We start from the raw sequence: 21848 nt of genomic DNA on the forward strand, positions 1-21848 counted from the left end.
GGCGTGGGCAGCACTGGGCAGTGGGGGCTACCTGTGGCCTGCAGGCAGGTCATAAAAAGATAAACCTATGATAACCGGAGTCAATATTTCCCCACGTCCCGGCCCGGCCCACGGGAGACACCCAGCTGCTTCTGGGTAATCCGGGTGACGCCCCACCCACCCCGCCTGCTCTGCCCCTCCTGCGGGCATATAAGGCGGGGACCCCTGGCTGCGGTCGCTCTCCCACCCTGCCCTCGCGAGCCAGCATGGGGCTGCCACTAGCCCGCCTGGCGGTGGTCAGCCTGGCCCTGTCCTTGGCCAGCAAAGGGCAGGCCTGGCAAGGTGAGGAGGCTCCGCACGCAGCCAGAGTCCCCCGGGAGTGGGTGCCCATTCAGCCCAGCCTTGGGCACTAGTGGAGCCTGGATGGCTTCCGCTGGGCTGCTGGGCTTGGTCAGCCCGCTGGCCTTTTGGGGACAGCAAGGGGCAGCAGGGTCTCGGGTGGTACCTGCCATGCCCTGAGGCCCACTGCCTCAGACTGGACACTGCCCACTGGACAGTGGGGCTGGGGTTCCTCAGGACGCAAGCAACTGAACATTCCAGTGCTGTGTCCTTGCTGGGGAGGCAAGGGGCGGGTGGGGCAGTGGGACCTCGGGGGGAAGGCCAGGACTGGCCCTTCTGGACCCAGTCTGTCCCGGATGCTCTGTCCCAGGGCTGGGTGACCCAGTGGGGGCTGACAGCCCCTGGGGGCCTAGCACAGGCCGTGTGTTCCGACTGAAGGGAGAGGGTGTGGCACTGGCCAGCAGGGTGGCCACTGGGCTAGGGACACAAAGTGGCCCGGAGGCCGAAGGCCAAGAGCGCGAGGGCCTAGCAGCTGAGACGCACTTTGGGGGGCCTGGTGGGGGTGCCCTGGGGCTGTCCTGGAGGCAAGACCTATTCCCATAGGGACCCCGTGCTGGGACCCCTGTGGGTGCACATGGCCGCCAAGTGCCCCAGGGGGCCACCTACTCACACCGTATCCCCCACGGCCCACTCAGAAAGCGGGGCTGAGAACGACGGCCACAGTGTCTGCAGTACATGGGGCAACTTCCACTACAAGACCTTCGACGGCGCCGTCTTCCGCTTCCCCGGCCTCTGTGACTACAACTTTGCCTCCGACTGCCGAGACTCGTACCAGGAGTTCGCTGTGCACCTGCAGAGGGGCCCGGGCCCTGACGGAGGGGCCTCTCAGATCACGTCCATCGTGCTCATCATCAAGGATGATGTCATCTACTTGACCAACCAGCTGACCGTGGTGAACGGGGCCATGTGAGTGGTCGCCCTACGGGGTGGGGCTGGCTTGTCCCCAGCCACGGTCGGACGTTGACTGGAGGCCTAGTGCCCAGGCTAGGGAGCCACTTGCCCTGTGGGTCCCTGGCAGCCATAGCCATCAGAGCCCAGCTGGACTGCTGCAGGGGGGTAGGGGCAAGGTGGCCACCTCCCGGGGCTGGGCGGTGCTGCCCGGCTAGAGTTTCTGCAGCCCTTGCCCCCACGGGCTATTGTGCGTGGGGCAGGGCAGAGGCCTATACAATGGGTCGCCTCACAGGCAGTCCTGCCCCCACCCAGGGGCCCACCTGCCGGAGTGCTTTTCCCAGTCCAGGCCAACCCACCTCTCCCCGGGGCCGGGGTGGTTGGGGGCCCCCGAGGAGGCACGTGCCAGCGCTGGCACAGGAGCAGGGCCAGCCTGCAGGGTGAAGGGGTGAGCAGAGTCAGCTGGGACTGAGTTGGGTGGGCCACCACTGCTGGTGCCCCCGTGGGTTGGCAGGCCAAGAGCCTGTGGCCAGGGCTGCTGCCCACTGCTCGAGGCCCAGGCTGAGCTCGGGGGGCAGGCAAGTGACTCCCGGTGCCCCCCCAGGGTCAGCACCCCCCACTACAGCTCGGGTCTGCTCATTGAGAAGAATGAGGTGTACACCAAGATCTACTCCCGTGCCGGCCTCTCCCTCATGTGGAACCGGGAGGACTCGCTCATGGTGGGCGCCAGAACTGGGCAGGGGTCGGGGGGGTGGCCAGTGCGGCAGCCAGGGCGGGTAGGGGGCCGGGCCGCGTCCTCTCCCCAGCCACGGACGCCCTCTGGGGTCACCTGTGGCCCCTCACCCGCCCCTTCTGCCGGCAGCTGTCGCTGGACAGCAAGTACCAGAACCACACTTGTGGCCTGTGCGGGGACTACGATGGCCAGCAGGGCTCCGAGTTCGTCTCCGAAGGTGAGGGCAGGGCCAGCCGGGGCGGGGCGCGGGGTCCCCCGCCGGGCGCCCCCTGACCGGCACTGCGTCCTGCACCCCGGCCCGCAGACTTGACCCTGAGCCCCGTGGAGTTCGGCAACAAGCAGAAGATCAACAACCCGCAGGTGGAGTGTGAGGACCCGGAGGACGCAGCCGACCCCAAGTCCTGCTCTGTGCACGTGAGTCGCAGGGCGGGAGCTGCGGGGCAGCGGAGCAGCGGAGCGTGAGGGGCGTGGGGGGCGCGGCCGCCCACCTGCCCGTGTGTCCTGCAGCGCGCAGAGTGCAAGAAGCTGCTCACCGCCACCGCCTTCGAGGACTGCCAGGCCCGCGTGCCGCTGGAACCCTACCTGCAGGCCTGCGTGCAGGACCTCTGCCGCTGCGGGGCCAACGCGTCCTGCCCCTGCAGCACCGTGTCCGAGTTCTCACGCCAGTGCTCGCACGCCGGAGGCCGGCCGGGCACCTGGAGGACCGCCTCGTTCTGCCGTAAGCCGGAGGGCTGGAGAGGAGCGGGCGCAGGAGTGGGGGAGCACTGGAGAGGAGCGGGATGCTGGGGTCGGGGAGGGCTGGAGCGCAGCCGGCGTTGGAGTGGGGGGCGCGGCAGCGGGGTGCTGGAGTCGGGGAGCGCTGGAGAGGAGCGGGCGCAGGAGTGTGAGTGGGGGTCGCGGGAGCGGGGTGCTGGAGTCGGGGAGGGCTGGACAGGAGCCGGTGTTGGAGTGTGGGGCGCAGGAGCGGGGGTGCTGGAGTCAGGCGCCCTCACTGCGCCGTCTCCGCCCTCAGCCAAGACTTGCCCGGGGAACATGGTGTACCTGGAGAGCGGCTCGCCCTGCGTGGACACCTGCTCCCACCTGGAAATCAGCAACTTATGTGAAGAGCACCCCATGGACGGCTGCTTCTGCCCGGAAGGTGCGTGCTCTGGGGGACAGTCTGGGACCCTTGGTCAGGGGTAGCCATGGCCTGGGGACCGCCTCCCTGCTTGCCCACCTCGACAGGTCCCAGAAGGGGCACAGTGTGGAAAGCCTCAAGACCCCTGATCTGGGATTCTGGCACCTTCTGTGGCCGGCCCAGGCTGACGCCTGCCCCTGCCGCGCAGGCACCGTATATGATGACATTGGGGGCAAAGGCTGCATCCCCCTGAGCCAGTGCCACTGCAAGCTGCACGGACACCTGTATGCGCCGGGCCAGGAGGTCACCAACCAGTGTGAACAATGGTGAGTCTTGGTGTGGGGTGCCCTGGCAGGCGGGGTCGCGCTGGCCACTGACTCCTGTGCCCTGCCCGACAGTGTCTGCCATGCTGGCCGCTGGGAGTGCCAGGACCTGCCATGCCCGGGTACCTGCACCCTGGAGGGCGGCTCCCACATCACCACCTTCGACGGGAAGCGGTTCACCTTCCACGGAGACTGCTACTACGTGCTGAGCAAGGTGTGCAGTAGGGTGGTGTCCCACACAGGGCGGGTGACTGGGCTCCGCGGGCAGTGCCACCCACAGTGGCCACAGCACATTCTGCCTCTCCCCTGCAGGGTGCCCAGAACGACTCCCACGCACTGCTGGGTGAGCTGGCCCCCTGCGGCTCCACCGAGAAGCAAACCTGCCTGAAGACGGTGGTGCTGGTGACAGACAAGAAGAAGGATGTACGTGTCCCTCCCGCGGCCCCCTGGGGCCTGCTCAGCGCAGCCCTCGCCCCAGCGCCCCTCCTCCCAGGCTCCTTCCCCGCCTCAGCCCTGCATTCTGCCCTCCCTGCAGGTCATGACCTTCAAGTCCGACGGCAGGGTTCTGCTCAATGAACTGGAGGTGCACCTGCCCCATGTGACAGGTGAGTCTTGCCCCAGGGAGGGGCACAGCCCTGGCCACGCCCAGGCTCCCCCTACCCCGGCAGAGGCGTCCCTCATGCCCAGCTCCTTGCCCGCCTGCCTTGCAGGCAGCTTCTCCGTCTTCCAGCCGTCCTCCCACCACATCATTGTGCACACGGCCTTCGGCCTGCGCCTGCAGATCCAGCTGCTGCCTGTCATGCAGCTCTTCGCCACGCTGGACCAGGACTCTCAGGGTCAGGTGCAAGGTGAGTGCTCCTGTCCCCTGGCCAGCACGGAGCCCCAACCCTGCCCTGCACCCCTTGTCAGCATGGAGCCCCCAACCCTGACCCCTCCTGGCCAACACGGAGCCCCAACCCTGACCCCTCCTGGCCAACACGGAGCCCCAACCCTGACCCCTCATCAGCATGGAACCCTAACCTTGCTCTACACCCCTTGTCAGCATGGAGCTCCCAACTCAGCCCTGCACCCCTCGTCAGCATGGAGCCCCCAACTCTGACCCCTCCTACCCAGCACGGAGCCCCAACCCTGACCCCTCCTAGCAGTACGGAGCCCCACACCCTGCCCTGCACACCTCGTCAGCACAGAGTCCCCAACCCTGACCCTTCCTACCCAGCACAGAGCCCCCCACCCTGCCCTGCACCCCTCATCAGCATGGAGCCCCCAACCCTGCACCCCTCGTCAGCACGGAGCCCCCAACCCTGACCCCTCCTACCCAGCACAGAGTCCCCCACCCTGCCCTGCACTCCCCTTGGGCAGCACGAAGCCCCTGACCCTGCCCTGCCCACAGGCCTCTGCGGCAACTTCAACGGCCAGGAGAGTGACGACTTCCAGACAGCCAGCGGGCTGGTGGAGGCCACGGGGGCCGGCTTCGCCAACACCTGGAAGGCCCAGTCCAGCTGCCAAGACAAGCTGGACTGGCTGGACGACCCCTGCTCCCTCAGCATTGAGAGTGGTGAGGCCTCCGCTCTGGGCACAGGGCTGGGGGTCAGAGGTCACCACCCTGGGGCCACCTGCCATGTCCCGCCACGCAGCTGGTTTATGGGGCTGCTGGGTGACACATGGCTGGGTGCTGCTGCTGGGCGGGCCTGGCGCCTTCCTGCCCACTGCCCTGGCATGCCTGGGGGCGCCTGGCCCCTGGGGTAGAGGGGGCAGGGGAGTGTGCTGCCCAGGCTGAGGCTCTGTCGCCCCTCAGCCAACTATGCCGAGCACTGGTGTTCCCTGCTCAAGAAGACCGAGACGCCCTTTGGCAAGTGCCACCCGGCAGTGGACCCCACGGAGTACTACAAGGTGAGGGGGCCCTGCGCGGGAGCAGCTGCCTGCTGAGTCCACCGCGCCTCCTGGCTCACGGCCCCCGTCTCCCCCCCAGAGGTGCAAGTACGACACCTGCAACTGTGACAAGAACGAGGACTGCCTGTGTGCCGCGCTGTCGTCCTACGCGCACGCCTGCGCCGCCAAGGGCGTCATGCTGTGGGGCTGGCGGGAGCAAGTCTGCAGTGAGTGAGGCGTTGGTGGGGCGGCGGGGCCCCTCGGGACATCCCCCGCAGTGCTGACCCTCGCACCCGCCTGCCCTGTCCACAGACAAGGAGGTGGGGTCCTGCCCCAGCTCCCAGGTCTTCCTGTACAACCTGACCACGTGCCAGCCAACCTGCCGCTCGCTCTCTGAGGGCAGCAGCCACTGCCTGGAAGGCTTCGCACCTGTGGACGGCTGCGGCTGTCCCGACCACACCTTCCTGGACGAGAAGGGCCGCTGTGTGCCCCTGGCCAAGTGCTCCTGCTATCACAGTGGTCTCTACCTGGAGGCGGGCGACGTGGTGCTGCGGCAGGAGGAGCGCTGGTGGGCTGCCCGGCCGTGGTAGGGTGGGGAGTGGGGTGGAGCAGGTGGGGGTAGGCCTGTGCTGTTCCCACTCCCAGCTGGGGCGCTCCAGGGCGACTGGAACACAGCAGGGGCAGGACCGAGCCTGAGCTGGACCTGGAGCCCCGCTCACCTGCCGCCTGCCTCTTGCAGCGTTTGCCGGAACGGGAGGCTGCAGTGCACACAGGTCAAGCTGCTTGCCCAGAGTAAGTGGCCACTGCCCCGCCCCTTACCACCGGCCGGGGCCCCTCCTTCCGCTCATGCTGAGGGCACCCCTCTGCCCCCAGGCTGTGCTGCCCCGAAGGTCCTGGTGGACTGTAACAACCTGACGGCTCTGACCACGCTGAGGCCGCGCCCTCGCAGCTGCAAGACGCTGGTGGCCAGCTATGTGCGTGCTGGGACGGGCTGCTGCATGTTGCCTGTGTGTGTGCCTGTGTGTGCAAGCCGGGAGTGTGCTGAGCTGGGGCGGAGCTCTGGGCCCCAGTGGAGGGGACGGGGGTCCTGTGCGACTCCCTGTATCCAGGGCAGTCCCGGGTAGCGGTCAGCAGAGGGTCCTTGGCCAGCACCCCCCAGCCTGGGGTGACACTTGCTTCCCCTGCCCGGCATGTGGGCCCATCTCCCCAGGAGGGCTTGCTCTCCTGTCCCCCCAACCCACTCCTGTTCCCCCAGTACCACACGGAGTGTGTGAGCGGTTGCATGTGCCCCGACGGGTTGATTGATGATGGTCGCGGCGGCTGCGTAGCGGAGGACGACTGTCCCTGCTTGTACCACACCTCGCTGTACTCGCCTGGAGACAAGATCAAAGTGGACTGTAACACCTGGTGAGGCGGGGCGGGGACGGGCCGGGGTCGCAGCTGGGGGGAGGGAGCCCTTTTGGGGCTGCCCCGCAGTGCCGGGCCAGGTGCCTCTAAGTGCCCGGCACTGCCTCCTCAGCACCTGCCGCGGAGGACAGTGGCAGTGCACCAAGCTGCAGTGCCACGGCTCCTGCTCCATCCACGGGAGTGGCCATTACATGACCTTTGATGGGAAGTACTACGACTTTGATGGACACTGCTCCTACGTGGCTGCTCAGGTGAGCTGGCTGCTCTCGGGGATGTGGGTAGCCCTGCCGGGCAGGGCTCCTGCCAGTCAGCAGCAGGGCAGGGGGCACAGACACCCCTCTGCCCTCTAGTTGTGGGCCGTGCCTGCAGCAGCACTGGCAGCCTGGGCACAGGGGGCCTGTGCGGGCATGCGTGGGTGCTCTGCGGGATCCCCTGACCCCACCCTGCCCCCAGGACTACTGTGGCCAGAACTCCTCTGCTGGCTCCTTCCGCATCATCACGGAGAACGTGCCCTGCGGCACCACAGGGGTCACCTGCTCCAAGGCCATCAAGATCTTTCTGGGGGTGAGTGGGCGCGGCTGGCGGGATGCGCGCGCCCTGGGCTGGGGGCCTCGGGCGGGAGTGAGCCAGCCTGTCCCCCCGCAGGGCACAGAGCTGAAGCTGGAGGAGAAGCGGCGCTGGGTGGTGCAGCTGGACGCCGCCCGGCGTGCGGCCTTCACCACGCGGGAGGTTGGCCAGTACCTGGTGGTGGAGGCCAGCATTGGCGTTATCGTCATCTGGGACAAGAAGACCACCATATTCATCAAGCTGGCTCCCTCCTACAAGGTGGGCGCCCCCCGCCCCGCTGCTCCCCGAACCCCCGGCCCCCCGGGCCCCTGCGGCCGCCTGTCTGAGCCCGGGTGCTGGCCTGCAGGGCACCGTGTGCGGCCTCTGCGGGAACTTCGACGACCGCTCCACCAACGACTTCACCACGAGGGACCACATGCTGGTGAGCGGCGAGCTGGACTTCGGCAACAGCTGGAAGGAGTCCTCCACCTGCCCCGACGTGAGCAGCACCCCCGAGCCCTGCAGCCTGAACCCGCACCGCCATTCGTGGGCCCAGAAGCAATGCAGCATCCTCAAGAGCTCCGTGTTCAGCCCATGCCACGGCAAGGTGGGCGGGGCCGCAGGGTGGGGCGGAGCTACAGAACGGGGGCGGGCCGCAGGGTGGGGCGGAGCCACGGCGAGGTGGGCGGGGCCGCAGGTGGGGGCGGAGCTACAGAACGGAGGGCGGGGCTTCAGCATGGAGGGCGGGGCCACAGCAAGATGATCTGCTGTGCTGGGGCTAGTCAGGGACATGCTGCCCTCTAAGAGGCCTGTAGTTGGGCTGATGGCGCTGGCTGCGGCCCAGGCACGCTGGGAGGTCACCCTGCAGGGCTTGTCCCCTTGACCCCTGGCTGGGCCCACAGCCTCCCTCTGCCCTCCCACTCACTGTGGAGGAAGAAGGAGCTTGGGGAGTGCAGGGGGGCAGGTCCAGGAACCCCTGCCCTGCTCCTGCAGGGTTGGGTGAGCTGTCTACCTGGCAGCTGCACCAGCCTCGCGGGCCGGAGCTGCGGACCTGTGAGGGCGGCAGGGCCCAGGTCTCAGCGGGTGCCTTCCCAGGTGGACCCCACCGTCTTCTATGAGGCCTGCGTGCTTGACTCCTGTTCCTGCGACACGGGTGGCGACTGCGAGTGTTTCTGCTCAGCTGTGGCCGCCTACGCCCAGGAATGCACCAAGGCTGGCGCCTGCGTGTACTGGAGGACACCGGATCTGTGCCGTGAGTGTCCGGGCTCCGGCACATGGGACTCCAGGCCGTGGGTTGGGTGTCCTTGCATCCTACCTCAGGGCTGCTGTGGGGCACTGGGGCCCTAGAATGTCCCTACTGTGTCATCGTCAAACTAACCTTGCCTCGGTCACTGCTGGGAGCCCGGGTCTGTTCCCTCCCACCCTGGGCACTGCTGGGAGCCTGGGTATTCCCTTCCTGGGCACTGCTGGGAGCCCAGGGCTGTTCCCTCTGCCCTGGGCACTGCTGGGAGCCCGGGTCTTCCTTTCCTGGGCACTGCTGGGAGCCCAGGGCTGTCCCCTCTGCCCTGGGCACTGCTGGGAGTCCAGGCGTCACCTGTCCCTGTTCCCCACTCAGCCATCTTCTGTGACTACTACAACCCGCCCAATGAGTGTGAGTGGCATTACGAGCCCTGTGGGAATCGCAGCTTTGAGACCTGCAGGACCATCAATGGCATCCACTCCAACATCTCCGTGTCCTACCTGGAGGGTAAGCAGGGGTGGGGGCCAGGAGTTGGCGGACACCCCGCCTCTCCAGAGCAGCCAAGCAGCTGGAGCTGAGACCCAGGATGGGCTGGCTCACCTGGTGACATTTTGTTGCTGAGTTGGGGACTCCTCTGAGTGAGGAGAGGTACCTGGTGGGCGAGCCATCCCTGTCGCCTGCAGGGTGCTACCCCCGATGCCCTAAGCACAAGCCCATCTATGACGAGGACCTGAAGAAGTGTGTCACCGCCAGCCGCTGTGGGTGCTACATTGAGGACAACCACTACGTTCCGGGAGAACACGTGCCCACGGAGGACATCTGCAAGTCCTGGTACTGAGCCGGGAGTGCACAGGGTGTGCAGGGCACACAGGGCACACAGGGCATGCAGGGCACACAGGGCATGCAGGGAACACAGGGCACGCAGGGCACGCAGGGCACACAGGGAACACAGGGCACACAGGGTATGCAGGGCACACAGGGAACACAGGGCATGCAGGGCACACAGGGCATGCAGGGCACACAGGGCACAAAGGGCATAGGGCACACAGGGCACGAAGGGCATAGGGCACACAGGGCATAGGGCACACAGGGCACAAAGGGCATGCAGGGAACACACAGGGCATAGGGCACACAGGGAACACAGGGAACACACGGGGCATGCAGGGCACACAGGGCACACAGAGTGCACAGGGCATGAAGGGCACATGCCCAGGGCCTCTGCCCCCTCACAGGTGAGGGCCCACAGGGGTCATGGTGACAGTGTTGTGGATGGGGCTGGGGACCCGGATGTGGGTGGGGGAGGCCCTGCAGCCAGTGCCCTTGCCTTGTAGCATTTGCACGGAGCATTCAAAGGTCCACTGCCATTGGGAGGAAGGTGAGCTGAACGCCCAGGCCTGGGGGCGGAGTCAAGGCGGGCCAGGGGCAGGGCCTGGAGAGCCTGGGGCGGGGCCTCCCCCTTACTCTGCATTCTTGGCGGTTCCTGTGGTCCCGCCTGATGACCCAGTGGTTCTGTCTGTGCCTGCACCCCTGGGGACCGTCCTCTGCCTGCCTTGCTGACCGGCGGTTGGCCTGCTACTGTCCCCAGGGAAGGTTGTCAACCGGACACAGGACCGCGGGTTCTGCTTCTGGGACATCTGTGGCCCCAATGGGACAGTGTATCAGCACTTCAATGTCTGCGAATCCACCCCGCCGCCGACCACCCACACCAGCACCCCTGCCACGCCCAGCACCCTCCTCACCAGCACCACCACCAGCACCACCACCAGCACCAGCAGCTCAGGTATGCCCCCCGCCACACACACCTCACTGGCATAGTTGGGTCCCCCGTGTTAGTGTTGAGGGAGTGGGTCAAAATGCCTCCCATCCCTGGGCACTGGTTCTGGTGGGCATCACGGCCCCTGCTGAAAAAGCCGCTAGGGAAACGGGAGGCCAGGCGAAGGGGGGGGACAGAATTTTACACCAATGAACAGTTGTGACCATGTAACAACAGCCTTTCCCCTCCCCCGCCTCTGTTACAGCTCCCACGATGCCAATAGGTGAGTGGCACACAGGACATGCAGGGCACGCGGGGGTCCATGCTGCCTGGGGTCCAGTGGGTACTGGGGACTGTGTTCACCGTTTGCCGCGCAGGTCAGAAGTGGAGGCAGAGCCCTCTCCTGTGCTTGCCACCTGAGCTGGGCCGCCCTCATGTTATCTGTACCCTGAGCTGAGGAAGGGGCACCCATGGCTCTCACACACGGGTGTGGCTGGTGGGCCCTGCCTTCTGGCTCCCAGCTGTCCAGCTGCAGGTGGGCCAGCTCCAGGGCCCTGGGCTATGCCCAGGTCCATTGGTGACCACAGGAGGGGAGTGGAGTGGCCACAGGGCTGGGTGTCCCACGTGGCTCTGGTTCCCAGGTCCGTGTTGCTGGTGGTCTGACTGGATCAATGAGGACCACCCGACCAGCGGCCCTGACGGTGGTGACCATGAGACGTTCAACGGCGTGTGCAAGCAGCCCGTCGACATCCAGTGTAGGTCGGCCACGGAACCACACCTCAGCTGGGAAAAGCTGGGCCAAAATGCGGTGTGCAGTGTCTCCCAGGGCTTCAGCTGCCTGAACGCCGACCAGTATGGCAAAGGAGTGTTTGAGCTCTGCTACGACTACGAGATACGTGTCAACTGCTGTGTGCCCAGAGAAGAGTGTCCGACCTCCACAACACTGCCACCAACAACTACGTCCTCCACGCACTCCACTTCAACACCCACCCCCTCCACCACCCCCTCCACTTCAACACCAACCCCCTCCACCACCCCCTCCACTTCAACACCAACACCCTCCACCACCCCCTCCACTTCAACACCAACACCCTCCACCACCCCCTCCACTTCAACACCAACCCCCTCCACCCCCTCCACCACCCCCTCCACTTCAACACCAACCCCCTCCACCACTCCCTCCACTTCAACACCAACACCCTCCACCACCCCCTCCACTTCAACACCAACCCCCTCCACCGCCCCCTCCACTTCAACACCAACCCCCTCCACCCTCTCCACCACCCCCTCCACTTCAACACCAACACCCTCCACCACCCCCTCCACTTCAACACCCACCCCCTCCACCACCCCCTCTACTTCAACACCAACCCCCTCCACCCCCTCCACTTCAACACCCTCCCCCTCCACCACCCCCTCTACTTCAACAACAAAACCCTCCACCCCCTCCACCACCCCCTCTACTTCAACACTCACTACCTCCACCCTGCCTATCACTACCCCTTCCACACCGCCCACCACCACCCCCTCTACTTCAACACCAACCCCCTCCACGCTCTCTACCACCCCCTCCACCCCCTCCACCACCCCCTCTACTTCAACACCAACACCCTCCACCCACTCCACCACCCCCTCTTCTTCAACACCCACCACTTCCACCCCACCTACCACTACCCCCTCCACCCCCTCCACCACCCCGTCCCCTCCATGTGCAGCACAATGCCAGTGGACTGGCTGGCATGATTCTGGCAAACCTGACTTTACCAAAGAAGGTGGAGATAATGAAACCGTGGAAGGTGTCTGCGCACCGGGTTGGGCAGCTAACATCTCCTGCAGAGCTGCCATGTTTCCCAGCCTGCCACTGGACCAGCTTGGACAGACTGTGGTGTGCAACCTCCATGATGGACTGGTGTGCAGGAATAAGGACCAAGTGTCTGGAGGACGGCCCTTCCCAATGCCCTACTGCCTGAACTATGAGATCAACGTGCTGTGCTGTGAGTGCCCCCCCCCCAACAACAACAACAACATCAGGAGAGACCTCCACTGCAACGCTGATCACAACAGCCACCATCTCCACAACAACAACCACAACTGAGACCCTAACCCCAACACCCACCACAACCACAACTGAGACCCCAACCACAACACCCACTATAACACCCACCACCACCACACCAACCACAACTGAGACCCCAACACCAACACCCACTAGACCCACTACCACCACCACACCCACCACTACGGAAAGCCCAACCACAACATCCATTACACCCACTACATGTAATCAGCATGAAGTATGTGAATGGACTGGCTGGCACGATTCTGGCAAACCTGACTTTACCAAAGAAGGTGGAGATAATGAAACTGTGGAAGGACTTTGTGCACCACACTTTACTGCAACGAACATCTCCTGCAGAGCTGCCATGTTTCCCAGCCTGCCACTGGACCAGCTTGGACAGACTGTGGTGTGCAACCTCCATGATGGACTGGTGTGCAGGAATAAGGACCAAGTGTCTGGAGGACGGCCCTTCCCAATGCCCTACTGCCTGAACTATGAGATCAACGTGCTGTGCTGTGAGTGCCCCATTGAGACAACAACCTCAACCCCAACATCCACCACCACTGTGATACCAACCACAACACCCACCACTGAGACCCTACCCACAACACCCACCACCACCATCACTACAGAGACCTCTTCATCAGCACACACACAAACCACTGAGACCCCAACCACAACACACACCAAAGAAAACCAAAACGACGATATCCACCACTGCCACTACAGTGACCTCAACAGGAACTCGCACCACCACTACTGTGACAGAAACCACAGCACCCACCACCTCTGTGGACTCCAACCCCAAAACCCACAACACCTACCACCACTACGGAGATCTCAACTCAGCCGACTGCCACAACCTCCACTGAGACATCAGCAACAACATTCTCCACCAGTGAGACCAAAACCACAACACCCACCACCGCCACCCCAGAAACCTCCACACCAACACACACCACCGCTGTGACCATAACACCAAAACCAACTACAACACCCACCTCCTCCACACACTCACCCACCACCACTGAGACCCCAAAAAAACACCCACAACACCCACCACCACCACTGAGTCCCCAACTACAACAGCAATTACTGCGACCACTGAAACCTCACACGACAACTCCCACAACTCCCACCACTACCACACCCACCACCACCACCACTGAGATCTCCACCACAACACCCACAACACCCATCAGCACAACCACTACTCCTGAGATATCCACCATAACACCTACTATAACTTCCACTACATGTGTTCCAAAGAAAGTATGTGAATGGACTGGCTGGCACGATTCTGGCAAACCTGACTTTACCAAAGAAGGTGGAGATAATGAAACTGTGGAAGGACTTTGTGCACCACACTTTACTGCAACAAACATCTCCTGCAGAGCTGCCATGTTTCCCAGCCTGCCACTGGACCAGCTTGGACAGACTGTGGTGTGCAACCTCCATGATGGACTGGTGTGCAGGAATAAGGATCAAGTGTCTGGAGGACGGCCCTTCCCAATGCCCTACTGCCTAAACTATGAGATCAACGTGCTGTGCTGTTATCAGACAGAGTGCTCCACGACACCATCAACATCCTCAACAACAGAAAGCACCACAGAGACTTCCTCTCCAACTACAGCAGCCACTTCAACACCCACCCCCATCGGAGAGACCCCAACCCCAACACCTACCACCACTGAGACCTCAACCCCAACCCCAACCTCAACACACAGCACAGTCACAATTGAGACCTCCAACCCCACATCCACCACTACACCCATCACCTCCACACCCACCACCATCACAAGTGAGTCCCCAACACCAACACCCACCACCACCACAGCGATCTCCAGCACAACACCCACCACCTCCACACCCACTAACACACCCACCTCCAGCGCAACCACAACTCCCACCACAACACCCTCTACCACCTCCAGCTCAACCACAACATCCATAACACACATCACCACCACCACCACCACTGAGACTCCAACCCCAACTCCCCACCACCATTACTGAGATCTCCACCACAACTCCGACCACCTCCACACCTACTACCACACCCACTCCAACCCCAACCACAACTCCCACCACAACACCCACTACCACCTCCAGCGCAACAACAACGCCCATAACACACACAGCCATATCCACCACCACCACCACTGTAGACCCCAACTACCACACCCACCACCACCACTGAGATCTCCACCACAACACCCACCACCTCCACACCCACTATCACACCCACTCCAACCCCAACCACAACTCCCACCACCACACCCAATACCACCTCCAGCGCAACCTCATCACCCACCACCTCCACACCCACCACCACCAGCACTGAGACCCCCAACCACCATAACATCTACTATAACTTCCACTACAGTTTTTCCAAAGAAAGTATGTGAATGGACTGGCTGGCACGATTCTGGCAAACCTGACTTTACCAAAGAAGGTGGAGATAATGAAACTGTGGAAGGACTTTGTGCACCACACTTTACTGCAACAAACATCTCCTGCAGAGCTGCCATGTTTCCCAGCTGCCACTGGACCAGCTTGGACAGACTGTGGTGTGCAACCTCCATGATGGACTGGTGTGCAGGAATAAGGATCAAGTGTCTGGAGGACGGCCCTTCCCAATGCCCTACTGCCTAAACTATGAGATCAAGCGTGCTGTGCTGTTATCAGACAGAGTGCTCCACGACACCATCGACATCCTCAACAACAGAAAGCACCACAGAGACTTCCTCTCCAACTACAGCAGCCACTTCAACACCCACCCCCATCGGAGAGACCCCAACCCCAACACCTACCACCACTGAGACCTCAACCCCAACCCCAACCTCAACACACAGCACAGTCACAATTGAGACCTCCAACCCCCACATCCACCACTACACCCATCACCTCCACACCCACCACCATCACAAGTGAGTCCCCAACACCAACACCCACCACCACCACAGCGATCTCCAGCACAACACCCACCACCTCCACACCCACTAACACACCCACCTCCAGCGCAACCACAACTCCCACCACAACACCCTCTACCACCTCCAGCTCAACCACAACATCCATAACACACATCACCACCCACCACCACCACTGAGACTCCAACCCCAACTCCACCACCACCACTGAGATCTCCACCACAACTCCGACCACCTCCACACCTACTACCACACCCACCTCCAGCGCAACCACAACTCCACCACAACACCCTCTACCACCTCCAGCTCAACCACAACATCCATAACACACATCACCACCCACCACCACCACTGAGACTCCAACCCCAACTCCCACCACCACCACTGAGATCTCCACCACAACTCCGACCCACCTCCACACCTACTACCACACCCACCTCCAGCGCAACCACAACTCCCACCACAACACCCTCTACCACCTCCAGCTCAACCACAACATCCATAACACACATCACCACCACCACCACCACTGAGACTCCAACCCCAACTCCCACCACCATTACTGAGATCTCCACCACAACTCCGACCACCTCCACACCTACTACCACACCCACTCCAACCCCAACCACAACTCCCACCACAACACCCACTACCACCTCCAGCGCAACAACAACGCCCATAACACACACGGCCATATCCACCACCACCACCACCACTCAGACCCCAACTACCACACCCACCACCACCACTGAGATCTCCACCACAACACCCACCACCTCCACACCCACTATCACACCCACTCCAACCCCAACCACAACTCCCACCACCACACCCAATACCACCTCCAGCGCAACCTCATCACCCACCACCTCCACACCCACCACCATCAGCACTGAGACCCCAACCACCATAACATCTACTATAACTTCCACTACATGTTTTCCAAAGAAAGTATGTGAATGGACTGGCTGGCACGATTCTGGCAAACCTGACTTTACCAAAGAAGGTGGAGATAATGAAACTGTGGAAGGACTTTGTGCACCACACTTTACTGCAACAAACATCTCCTGCAGAGCTGCCATGTTTCCCAGCCTGCCACTGGACCAGCTTGGACAGACTGTGGTGTGCAACCTCCATGATGGACTGGTGTGCAGGAATAAGGATCAAGTGTCTGGAGGACGGCCCTTCCCAATGCCCTACTGCCTAAACTATGAGATCAACGTGCTGTGCTGTTATCAGACAGAGTGCTCCACGACACCATCGACATCCTCAACAACAGAAAGCACCACAGAGACTTCCTCTCCAACTACAGCAGCCACTTCAACACCCACCCCCATCAGAGAGACCCCAACCCCAACACCTACCACCACTGAGACCTCAACCCCAACCCCAACCTCAACACACAGCACAGTCACAATTGAGACCTCCAACCCCACATCCACCACTACACCCATCACCTCCACACCCACCACCATCACAAGTGAGTCCCCAACACCAACACCCACCACCACCACAGCGATCTCCAGCACAACACCCACCACCTCCACACCCACTAACACACCCACCTCCAGCGCAACCACAACTCCCACCACAACACCCTCTACCACCTCCAGCTCAACCACAACATCCATAACACACATCACCACCACCACCACCACTGAGACTCCAACCCCAACTCCCACCACCATTACTGAGATCTCCACCACAACTCCGACCACCTCCACACCTACTACCACACCCACTCCAACCCCAACCACAACTCCCACCACAACACCCACTACCACCTCCAGCGCAACAACAACGCCCATAACACACACGGCCATATCCACCACCACCACCACCACTCAGACCCCAACTACCACACCCACCACCACCACTGAGATCTCCACCACAACACCCACCACCTCCACACCCACTATCACACCCACTCCAACCCCAACCACAACTCCCACCACCACACCCAATACCACCTCCAGCGCAACCTCATCACCCACCACCTCCACACCCACCACCACCAGCACTGAGACCCCAACCACCATAACATCTACTATAACTTCCACTACATGTTTTCCAAAGAAAGTATGTGAATGGACTGGCTGGCACGATTCTGGCAAACCTGACTTTACCAAAGAAGGTGGAGATAATGAAACTGTGGAAGGACTTTGTGCACCACACTTTACTGCAACAAACATCTCCTGCAGAGCTGCCATGTTTCCCAGCCTGCCACTGGACCAGCTTGGACAGACTGTGGTGTGCAACCTCCATGATGGACTGGTGTGCAGGAATAAGGATCAAGTGTCTGGAGGACGGCCCTTCCCAATGCCCTACTGCCTAAACTATGAGATCAACGTGCTGTGCTGTTATCAGACAGAGTGCTCCACGACACCATCGACATCCTCAACAACAGAAAGCACCACAGAGACTTCCTCTCCAACTACAGCAGCCACTTCAACACCCACCCCCATCGGAGAGACCCCAACCCCAACACCTACCACCACTGAGACCTCAACCCCAACCCCAACCTCAACACACAGCACAGTCACAATTGAGACCTCCAACCCCACATCCACCACTACACCCATCACCTCCACACCCACCACCATCACAAGTGAGTCCCCAACACCAACACCCACCACCACCACAGCGATCTCCAGCACAACACCCACCACCTCCACACCCACTAACACACCCACCTCCAGCGCAACCACAACTCCCACCACAACACCCTCTACCACCTCCAGCTCAACCACAACATCCATAACACACATCACCACCACCACCACCACTGAGACTCCAACCCCAACTCCCACCACCACCACTGAGATCTCCACCACAACTCCGACCACCTCCACACCTACTACCACACCCACCTCCAGCGCAACCACAACTCCCACCACAACACCCTCTACCACCTCCAGCTCAACCACAACATCCATAACACACATCACCACCACCACCACCACTGAGACTCCAACCCCAACTCCCACCACCACCACTGAGATCTCCACCACAACTCCGACCACCTCCACACCTACTACCACACCCACCTCCAGCGCAACCACAACTCCCACCACAACACCCTCTACCACCTCCAGCTCAACCACAACATCCATAACACACATCACCACCACCACCACCACTGAGACTCCAACCCCAACTCCCACCACCATTACTGAGATCTCCACCACAACTCCGACCACCTCCACACCTACTACCACACCCACTCCAACCCCAACCACAACTCCCACCACAACACCCACTACCACCTCCAGCGCAACAACAACGCCCATAACACACACGGCCATATCCACCACCACCACCACCACTCAGACCCCAACTACCACACCCACCACCACCACTGAGATCTCCACCACAACACCCACCACCTCCACACCCACTATCACACCCACTCCAACCCCAACCACAACTCCCACCACCACACCCAATACCACCTCCAGCGCAACCTCATCACCCACCACCTCCACACCCACCACCATCAGCACTGAGACCCCAACCACCATAACATCTACTATAACTTCCACTACATGTTTTCCAAAGAAAGTATGTGAATGGACTGGCTGGCACGATTCTGGCAAACCTGACTTTACCAAAGAAGGTGGAGATAATGAAACTGTGGAAGGACTTTGTGCACCACACTTTACTGCAACAAACATCTCCTGCAGAGCTGCCATGTTTCCCAGCCTGCCACTGGACCAGCTTGGACAGACTGTGGTGTGCAACCTCCATGATGGACTGGTGTGCAGGAATAAGGATCAAGTGTCTGGAGGACGGCCCTTCCCAATGCCCTACTGCCTAAACTATGAGATCAACGTGCTGTGCTGTTATCAGACAGAGTGCTCCACGACACCATCGACATCCTCAACAACAGAAAGCACCACAGAGACTTCCTCTCCAACTACAGCAGCCACTTCAACACCCACCCCCATCAGAGAGACCCCAACCCCAACACCTACCACCACTGAGACCTCAACCCCAACCCCAACCTCAACACACAGCACAGTCACAATTGAGACCTCCAACCCCACATCCACCACTACACCCATCACCTCCACACCCACCACCATCACAAGTGAGTCCCCAACACCAACACCCACCACCACCACAGCGATCTCCAGCACAACACCCACCACCTCCACACCCACTAACACACCCACCTCCAGCGCAACCACAACTCCCACCACAACACCCTCTACCACCTCCAGCTCAACCACAACATCCATAACACACATCACCACCACCACCACCACTGAGACTCCAACCCCAACTCCCACCACCATTACTGAGATCTCCACCACAACTCCGACCACCTCCACACCTACTACCACACCCACCACCACCATTGAAACCTCAACCTCGACACCAACACCAACCACCACCACCGAGACCTCCAACCCAACATCTACCACAACACCCACCACCTCCACACCCACCACCACCATCACGGAGACCTCCACCACAACACCCAATACCACACCAACACACACTGTCACCTCCAGCGCAACCACAGCATCCACTACCTCCACAGCCACCACTTTCACTGAGACCCCAACCCCAACACCCCCCACCACCACCGAGATCTCCAGCACAACACCCACAACCTCCACACCCACTACCACACCTACTCCGACTCCAACCACAACTCCCACAACCACACCCACTACCACCTCCAGCACAAGAACAACACCCATAACACCCACCACTACACCCACCACCACCATCACGGAGTCCCCAACCACCACACCCACCACCACCAGCACTGAGACCCCAATTACCACACCCACCATCACCACCGAGATCTCCACCACAACTTCCACAACCACACCCACTACCACCTCCAGCACAACAACAACGCCCATAACACACACCACCACACCCACCACCACCATCACGGAGTCCCCAACCACCACACCCACCACCACCACCACTGAGACCCCAATCACCACACCCACCATCACCACCGAGATCTCCACCACAACTCCCACAACCACACCCACTACCACCTCCAGCGCAACAACAACACCCATAACACATACCACCACACCCACCACCACCATCACGGAGTCCCCAACAACCACACCCACCACCACCACCACTGAGACCCCAATTACCACACCCACCACCACCACCACTGAGACCCCAACAACCACACCCACCACCACCACTGAGATCTCCACCACAACACCCACCACCTCCACACCCACTATCACACCCACTCAAACCCCAACCTCAACTGAGACACTAACCACAACACCCAATACCACCTCCAGTGCAACCACATCACCCACCACTACCACACCCACCACCTCCACACCCACCACCACCACCACTGAGACCCCAACCACCATAACACCTACTATAACTTCCACTACATGTTTTCCAAAGAAAGTATGTGAATGGACTGGCTGGCACGATTCTGGCAAACCTGACTTTACCAAACAAGGTGGAGATAATGAAACCGTGGAAGGACTTTGTGCACCACACTTTACTGCAACGAACATCTCCTGCAGAGCTGCCATGTTTCCCAGCCTGCCACTGGACCAGCTTGGACAGACTGTGGTGTGCAACCTCCATGATGGACTGGTGTGCAGGAATAAGGACCAAGTGTCTGGAGGACGGCCCTTCCCACTGCCCTACTGCCTGAACTATGAGATCAACGTGCTGTGCTGTAATCAGACAGAGCAGGCAGAGTGCACCCCCACCACAACAGAGAGCACCATGGAGACCTCCACCACAACACCCACCACAACCACTGAGACCCCAACCTCAACACCCACCACCACCATCACTGAGACCCCAACCCCAACACCCAATACCACACCCACACCCACCACCACCTCCAGCCAAACCACAACACCCATAACACACACCACCACCACACCCACAACCACCACTACTGAGATCTCTTCAACACCCACCATCACCACCACCACCACCACCACTGAGACCCCAACCACAACACCCACCATCACACCCACTACCACCTCTAGCGCAACCACAACACCCAAAGCACACATCAGTACACCCACCACCACCACCACCACTGAGACCCCAACCACAACACCCACCACCACCACACTCACCATATCCACTGAGACCCCAACCATAACACCCACCACCACACCCACTACCACCTCTAGCGCAACCACGACGCCCATAACACACACCACCACACCTACCACCACCACCACCACTGTGACACCAACCACAACACCCACCACAACACCTACCACCTCCACACCCACTACCACTATTATCACAGAGACTCCAGCCACAGCACCCACCACCACCACTACTGAGACCTCTACCGCAACGCCCACCACCACCACAGTTGGGACCGGATCTGTTGTCTCCACTACCCCAACCCCTCCAGGTGAGTGAACTTTTGGGGTGCCTCCTCCTGCAGTCTTGTGTCCATCCAGCGCAGGCACAATTGGGCCATGGGGGTGCCACCGAGGGAATGCCACTGATCCTCACCCTTGCTCTGGTTGGCAGCCTGCACACAGCCCATCTTAGCATGCCCCAGTTCTGTGTGATGCCAGGGCTGGGTTGGAGACTGCTAATGAGGTGCTAGTAGAGCCTCC

At 61.2% G+C, this 21848-nt stretch overlaps 1 protein-coding gene across 1 annotated transcript in view; it reads left to right on the forward strand.

Moving 5' to 3' along the window:
* The first annotated feature begins 208 nt into the window (after nt 1–208).
* The window catches only part of LOC101522851 (mucin-2), a 28929-nt gene continuing 7289 nt past the window's right edge, over nt 209–21848 (forward strand). Inside the window, 41 exon segments of the mRNA XM_058662649.1 lie at nt 209–321; nt 1014–1284; nt 1871–1985; nt 2129–2216; nt 2304–2413; nt 2507–2717; nt 3012–3137; nt 3325–3442; nt 3515–3653; nt 3752–3862; nt 3975–4044; nt 4150–4287; nt 4830–4994; nt 5235–5329; nt 5409–5535; nt 5621–5876; nt 6048–6100; nt 6182–6282; nt 6564–6715; nt 6828–6966; nt 7169–7279; nt 7361–7540; nt 7629–7868; nt 8357–8513; nt 8877–9008; nt 9185–9332; nt 9833–9876; nt 10087–10281; nt 10896–11963; nt 12286–12532; nt 12999–13089; nt 13217–13279; nt 13403–13585; nt 13880–14301; nt 14303–14426; nt 14482–14671; nt 15187–15388; nt 15672–16183; nt 16538–17311; nt 17666–20636; nt 21009–21637. Of these exon segments, the coding sequence (XP_058518632.1) occupies nt 246–321; nt 1014–1284; nt 1871–1985; nt 2129–2216; nt 2304–2413; nt 2507–2717; nt 3012–3137; nt 3325–3442; nt 3515–3653; nt 3752–3862; nt 3975–4044; nt 4150–4287; nt 4830–4994; nt 5235–5329; nt 5409–5535; nt 5621–5876; nt 6048–6100; nt 6182–6282; nt 6564–6715; nt 6828–6966; nt 7169–7279; nt 7361–7540; nt 7629–7868; nt 8357–8513; nt 8877–9008; nt 9185–9332; nt 9833–9876; nt 10087–10281; nt 10896–11963; nt 12286–12532; nt 12999–13089; nt 13217–13279; nt 13403–13585; nt 13880–14301; nt 14303–14426; nt 14482–14671; nt 15187–15388; nt 15672–16183; nt 16538–17311; nt 17666–20636; nt 21009–21637 (11344 nt within the window). The 5' untranslated portion in view covers nt 209–245.

The sequence above is a fragment of the Ochotona princeps genome, chromosome 4 (genome assembly GCF_030435755.1).
Source record: "Ochotona princeps isolate mOchPri1 chromosome 4, mOchPri1.hap1, whole genome shotgun sequence".
NCBI lineage: Eukaryota > Metazoa > Chordata > Mammalia > Lagomorpha > Ochotonidae > Ochotona > Ochotona princeps.